This window comes from Rhipicephalus sanguineus, chromosome 1, assembly GCF_013339695.2.
Source record: "Rhipicephalus sanguineus isolate Rsan-2018 chromosome 1, BIME_Rsan_1.4, whole genome shotgun sequence".
Classification (NCBI taxonomy): Eukaryota; Metazoa; Arthropoda; class Arachnida; order Ixodida; family Ixodidae; genus Rhipicephalus; species Rhipicephalus sanguineus.
Window position 1 is genome coordinate 73554397 of NC_051176.1, and position 7313 is coordinate 73561709.

Here is a 7313-nt window from a genome sequence, read left to right on the forward strand (position 1 = left end):
ACCAGAAAACGCCAACTAAAGCACCAGCTCCCGAGTGGAAACGTGCGACAACACCATGGCACACAATCCACGCTGACTTCGCTGGGCCTGTGGAGGGAAGGATGCTCCTAATTGTAGTCGACGCATACAGCAAGTGGCTCGAAGTGCGCACCACGCGGAACATACAGTCGCCGACACTGATCGAGGAACTGCGAAACCTGTTCGCAACTTTCGGCATTCCCGAAAGGGTGGTCACGGATAACGGTCCGTCCTTTGTTTCTGCGGAAATGGAAGAATTTCTGAAGAAGAATCGGGTGACGCACATCACAAGTGCACCCTATCATCCGGCCACGAATGGGCAAGCCGAAAGAATGGTGTATGAAACGAAACAGGCACTTGCAAAGGATCAGTCGGGTACATTTGCGTGCAGGCTGGCTCGTTTTCAGCTGAAACAGCACACCACCGTTTCAGTAACGACGGGCAAAACGCCAGCTGCACTCATGTTCGGCCGCGAGCTCTCAACGGCACTGACACGCATTCAGCCGCGACCAGCTGAGAGGGTGACCACTGACCACAACGTTTCTAAATCGCCAAGAAAGGTAGCCATCGGGCAACAAGTCTTTTTCCGCAACTTTGCAGGAAGTCCTGCTTGGGTTGGCGGAACCGTGTTAAAGAGACTCGGACATCGATCTTGGCTAATCAAGTCAAGAAGCGGAACGGTTCGTCGGCACCTTGATCACATAAAGCCAGGTGCAGAGGCCTACCCGAGAGAAGATTCGCCGCGGAACGATCAAACGAACGGACCAGTAGCAAGTGTTCAACAAGACACAGTGCCGGCTCCGTACGTGATCTCGCTCCCAGCGGAAGCGCCGCCGCCGCATGATCTGCCCACAACGCCCGACTCCGAGCATAGCGAAGCTGAGGCCGGGCTGGACACTTGTGCGACGCAAGCTCGCGATGACCAACCCAGCGGGTCCGCGCAGCACCAAGGTGCGCCTAGGCCCCAACGTGATCGGCGTCCACCTGACCGATACAGTGACCCCGTCTAAGGGGTAAGGGATGTCGTGTACGCGCACATCAACCGACACACGGCCACTCCAGAGGTTGTGCCTCGCTTGCCGGTGCTGCCCGACGCGCTCACGCGCATGGCGCCTTCCTCAGACTCTCGTCCCCAGCTCCTGCATATCGTGTTACTCTTCTGCCCTCGCTGTAACTTCCTCTGCCTCCTCTCGACCGCTTCTAAAAGAAAGCAATAAAACAGTCTCCTGCCAGCCGCTGTCTCGTGTGGTTCCTATGCTGCGGGGCTCTGAGCCCCCAACATAACACCTTGCACAATGCTATCTGGTTTTCCGGCGAAATCCCCCCGTCTTGGAAAGAGGCCATTGTCATTCCCATTCTTAAACAGGACAAGGATCCATCTTCCGTTACGAGCTACAGGCCGATCGCACTAACAAGCTGCCTGTGCAAACTTTTTGAAAAGATGATAAACCGCCGTCTTATACATTTCCTGGAAACAAACAATCTACTTTACCCTTACCACTGCGGATTTCGCGAGGGTAGATCCACGACCGACCACCTGTTACGTATCGAGGCACAAATCCGTGATGCTTTTGTACACAAGCAGTTCTTCCTTTCTGTGTTCCTCGATATGGAAAAGGCTTACGACACCACATGGCGCTTTGGAATATTAAAAGACCTGTCCCACCTTGGTGTACGTGGTAGAATGCTAGATATAATAGAGAGCTACTTGTCGGATCGTACTTTCCGTGTCCGAGTGGGAAATGTTCTATGAATACCATTCCTTCAAGAAACTGGAGTGCCACAGGGAGGTGTACTTAGCTGTACACTTTTTATTATCAAAATGAATTCCTTGCGTCTTTGCATTCCACGAAATATGTTTTACTGTACATATGTCGACGATGTCCAGGTCGGTTTTAAATCGTGCAACCTTTTCATGTGTGAGCGGCAGGTCCAGCTGGGGCTGAACAAGATCTCCAAATGGGCAGAGGAGAATGGTTTTAGTCTTAATCCTCAAAAAAGCACCTGTGTCCTGTTCTCTCGAAAGAGAGGCCTTCATCCTGATCCAGATATTGACCTGCATGGTCAACATCTCTCCGTGAAGACGGAGCACGAATTCTTAGGCCTAATTCTGGATAGTAAGCTTACGTTCGTATCACACATTAAATATTTAAAAAACAAATGCATCAAAACAATGAATGTTCTAAAAGTGTTGTCATGCACTACGGGGGTAGTGACAAGAAGTGTCTGTTGAACTTGTATAAGAGCCTCATTCGCACTCGCCTAGACTACGGGGCAATAATCTACCAATCTGCGACGCCAAGCGCCCTAAAGATGCTTGACCCTGTCCACCATCTAGGCATTCGACTATCTACGGGCGCCTTTCGAACTAGCCCCGTAGAATGCCTCTACGCCGAATCGAACGAGTGGGTCGCTCCACCTACAGAGATCTACTTATCATTTGTATATTTCTGAAGGTGAACGCCAACAGGAACACCCCTCACACTCCACAATCAATGATTTGTCCAGCTCTGCCCTTTTCGACAACCGTCCTTCGATGACACAGCCCTACTCGCTTCGCGTGAGGGGCCTAGCTGTAGAAACGGGTGTGCCACTTCTCGAACACTCTCTAATGGCTCCCGCTCCACATCTCCCGCCGTGGCAGTGGCAGCTTATAGATTGTGATGTTTCTTTCATGGAAGTTACCAAGCACGAGCCACTTGCACATATCCGTACACACTTCCTCGAACTCCAGCACAAGTACACTTGTCCAGAATTCTTTACAGACGCCTCGAAGTCCAAATATTTCTGTGTCGTACGCAGCGGTTGGTCCATCCTTTTCTGATTCCGGTATTCTGCACCCAAACTCAAGTATCTTCACAGCGGAAGCTTACGCGATACTTGTGGCTGTTAAGCACATAAAACAATCAAAACTACAAAAAGGCAGTTATTTACACGGATTCCCTAAGCGTGGTGAAAGCTTTAAAAAGTCTGAAAAAACACAAAAACCCTGTCCTTGTCTCGCTATACTCTCTTTTATGCACTATATACACACTCGAACAACATGTAGTGGTGTGCTGGGTGCCAGGGCACCGCGAGATTCCAGGCAACGTGTTGGCGGATCACCTAGCAGTATCCGCCCAAGAAAACAGTTCCAATACACTCGTAGCTATTCCCCCACTAGATTTAAAACCCTTCCTCAAAAGAAAGCTCAGGGCCTTTTGGCAGAGCACATGGGATACGCAGACAAGAAATAAGCTACACGTTGTCAAACCGCATCTGGGTAATTGGCCGCCGGTATCGAAGTCACGCTACACAGAAGTTACACTTTGCAGACTGAGGATAGGCCACACACATAGTACACATTCATATCTTTTGTCCGGAGGCGATCCACCTCTGTGTGATCACTGTGGCGATCCACTAACTGTACTCCACACCCTACTACAATGCACGGAACTAGACGCTCTCAGAAAAAAAGCATTTTTCATCAATATACCTGCAGTTCCCACTTCATCCCGGTATGTTCATTGGCAGAGAACCACTTTTTAAATATCAGTCTCTCTTCGAATTTCTAAAAGATGTCCATAACTTCAACGTTATTTTTCCAGGCGCTCCGTAGCGCGGCCTCATGATTGAGGCTGCTGCTGCGGTAACTCTATCAAAGGAAGCACCTGCCTCCCGGCCTTTGGGCGCAAAGGCCTTGAGGAAGCATTCGTGCTGCTTTCCCGTCTCTCACTTGTAAATACCATGCTCACTCGTCATTCATCCCACACCCATAGATCACACCACTTGTCACTGCCATAATTTTATACTGTATACACATCTTTTACGCTTCTTTAAAGCACGTGATTTTAGGCCTCTATACAGCCGCAATACACCCGGTCATCGTAATCATTGCTCATCGCTAACACCACATAATAGACATGGCGCTCTTTGGCCACCCATGGCCCTTGCGCCACAAAACCCCACTAATCATCATACATTAGCCATTGAGAAATAAAACATAGAGACGGATTAGAGCAAAAAGAAAAGAAAGGAATGCATGCCGGCGTAACACCCCGTATTTCAAACTACCTAGGCCTGAAACCGAAACGGAAAGTTACGGAAATGGGATGCATTCCTTCCTTTATTTCAAGAACCCAAGATAACGAAAGCAATGACTCTGTTAAAGTATCGCTTAGTCCTCGCGTGCAAAAATGAGAAGGAAAAAAAATGTGGTTGATCCCTCTGATATATGAATTGGTATAGAACATGAAAGTGAAACAGTTGGCACATAAGCGGAAGTCTTGGAAAGACTCGCGACCGGGATAGATTGTCCGGAGACACTGCATTGCACGCGCCGGAGCATCGCGCAAATCACACGTGAACCACAGGCATTCGCAAACCGTGCAGGCGAAAGCGAACGGGTTATCACTGAATCGTTTGGTGAACTCGCGGTCCGCTGCAGCGAAGGGCGCGTGATTTGCGGGTCGCGGACCATCCGGTGGGTGTGCTGGGCATCCTGCGTCGTGATGTCGAGCGGCGTCCCGCTGGCGGGTCGCTTCGGCGAAGGTACGATCATTTCGGTCTTGGTTCGGTGTGTGTATGGCAGCCAGTTGGGTCGCGATGCGGTCAACTTCTGGAAAGCGAGAGGCAGAGTTCTCAGCTTGAGCCGTGAACGCGCGAAAGCCTCCCGCTCCCCCCTGGCGTGTCCATCGCTGCACCAAACTCACTTGCGCGACGTTAGCTCGTCGACGTCGTTGTCTTTCGACGGCGCTTAATGCCGCAGTTCTCGTAGTCGGTGTCATCACACTCGTATCAGTAGGCAGCGGAGAAACATCGTCGGTGCATATGGAAGCTGCACTACGCTGCACACGCTAGCACAACGCGAAAGACAAAGCACGTAACTGAATCGCCGCCGAGTCAAATCAGCGCGTATAGCGCGTCGCAATTGGAGCCATCGCGATCAACTTTAGATACATTTTCAGAGATAATTGCGGAGGCCACGCTCCGCTGTGCTGAGTAGGGCGAACGCCACCTAGGTGGCGTTGGTAGTGCTTCTTGATGCCAGCGTCCCTTCGAATGCTGGCATCGAGGCGTCGTAGTGCTGAGACCACCGAAGCGTTCACTGTCGGTGCGCGTTAGTGTCATAATGCAGTACTTCTCTTTTCTGCTCGTAGGCGGCGGCACCGCCCCGAGCAAGAGCGCAGCTACACGGAGTATAAGGCGCGTCTGCGTAACTCTCTGCGAACGCGTTTGTGGCGCAATGGGTTAAGCGCTCGGCGATCTATCGTCGCGGGCCGAGAGGTCGTCGGTTCGAATCCCAAATTTTCCATGTTTGTGGAACTTTTTCTTCTGGTTTTTTTCTTTGTATTATGTTCGTGTACATTTTAAGAATGTCATATCCGTGACGGAAATACGTCAGTGAAGTCATGGTGGACCCCGGCATAAAACACTTTCGTGTTAAAAAAAAACATTACATGCATTGCTAGCATGGCTGACCTGACACAACATGAACCTGCTTATAATACTAGAAGACCAGGATAATGGCAGGTACCACAATCACGTACTAACTACGGATCTCAAATGTAGCGCTCAAGATTGCCTCGTCTACTAAACGACCTGATTGTTAGTAATATTGATATTTTGTCCTGTTCTTCGCATTCTACTGTTGGTTTTCTTTTTCTTTTATGCAAGCAACATTCCTTCATTTATGTTATGCAGTACAGTGACACGTTTTCTTTTTTGTGTTTTCTTTCCCCTCTTGTCTGCCGTATATATGTGTAATAGGTAACTTTCCAGAAAAGCTGTATTTCCGCTCTGCTGCTCCTGTATTTTTTTACGGGTTTTTGGTGCTGGTCAAGCGGTCGCCCTATGCAATTCTGTATTGGTTTTGTGGAAAAGAAAGCGTACATACATACATACATACATACATACATACATACATACATACATACATACATACATACATACATACATACATACATACATCAGCAGCCATTTGGTGCGCCCAGTGTGTTTATTTGGAAAGGGAAGCAGATTCTCGATACTCTTCCTCTCTAATAAGGCGGGATGGCTCTGTGGCAGTGACCACTCATTAAGTTGCTTCTCTTTCTTTATTGTAGATTGGCGTAGCGAGTCAGACATGGCCGAGAGAAGGTGGTCTGTACGGCTCGGGAATAGGGGCCAGTCAGGATTCTGGCTAAAACCGCTCCTTCCTACTGGACGCAACGCATTGAGCTTCTTCACGACGCCTGGCGTTGGCCAGGAATGCCCAGCGTCCACGGCACCGTTCCTAAACTTAGGGCTAGTGAACGCCGAAAGACGTCTGGCCGTTGACCTCTAGATTGTCCGCCGCTTCCGTCTGCTTCCACCGTCACCGTGTGAGCGACTCCACCTCTTCACCAGCCATCGCCATCTGCGCTTCTCGCCTTTCCCTGCCGTGTCAGCGCCCTTTGTCATAAACGGCGACTATTCTTTACAACATGTCTTCCCTACGGTGGTAACATTTTGGTAGCCTTGTATTCATACTGTTTTCCTTTTGTGGCTTGGCATGCTGTGTGCTTTTTTTTCACATGCTATCGTTCTTTAGTCTTGTAAACATATTGCGTATTTGTTGTTGGTGTCAAAATGGCCTCGCCTTTCTTGAGGACAGCTTCGTCATCGATTTCTCGAACCGGCACGAGAGCGTGACTCATCAGCCTCATGACACTCTCTAGCGACGTCACAAAACCACGAAAACTCATGGTCTCAAAATGAGGCGTAGGCGCTAAAGAGCGCGTTATTTTCGATATGCCGAAGAATACGTAATTTTTTTTTCGCCTTGCTTCTAGCGGAACGAAAGATGGCTTCGCGCCAATGATTTGGCAGCGCTTAGTCGTAGCAGCTGGCGAGAATGGATTTATTTGCGTATAACAAATGTTTTCTGGGTTCGGATAACGCTGTGTAGTCGTTCGTGCGTGTGTTTGGCGTAGATCTGTGAAGTCTTCTTTTTCTTTTTAGGATGCGTTGTTTGTGGCGGTACTTTTTATCATCGACATATTTGCACAGCGCAAAATGAATGAGGGCAGATGACAGGGCACAGCAGAGGCGCTGGCCGTACGTTCGGCCGTCTTCCCCAAAGATGCGATGCCGTCAACGGTTCGACTCAAACAAGAAGCATTTATTCACAAAAATCAGTTTCGCCGCAAGGGCCAAGCAATGAATGCGATAGCAACAAATTAATAGTATACGAGGTCTTTTGTATCCGATCTCACGTAGCTATACACTCTAAAAAATACCATGCTTAATGTCACGCTAAACAGTAAATTTAAGCGTGATGCACATGTAAATGAGCC

At 49.1% G+C, this 7313-nt stretch overlaps 1 protein-coding gene across 1 annotated transcript; it reads left to right on the forward strand.

The window, feature by feature from the left end:
- The first annotated feature begins 101 nt into the window (after window positions 1-101).
- Window positions 102-1028, forward strand: LOC119400089 (uncharacterized protein K02A2.6-like). The gene has a single exon (XM_037667061.1). The coding sequence runs from the start codon at window positions 102-104 to the stop codon at window positions 1026-1028; it is 927 nt and encodes a 308-aa protein (XP_037522989.1).
- The last annotated feature ends 6285 nt before the right edge of the window (window positions 1029-7313 follow it).

Coding starts and splice junctions, on each gene's coding strand:
- LOC119400089 (XM_037667061.1), top strand. CDS start 102: ATGCTCCTAATTGTAGTCGACGCATACAGCAAGTGGCTCGAAGTGCGC.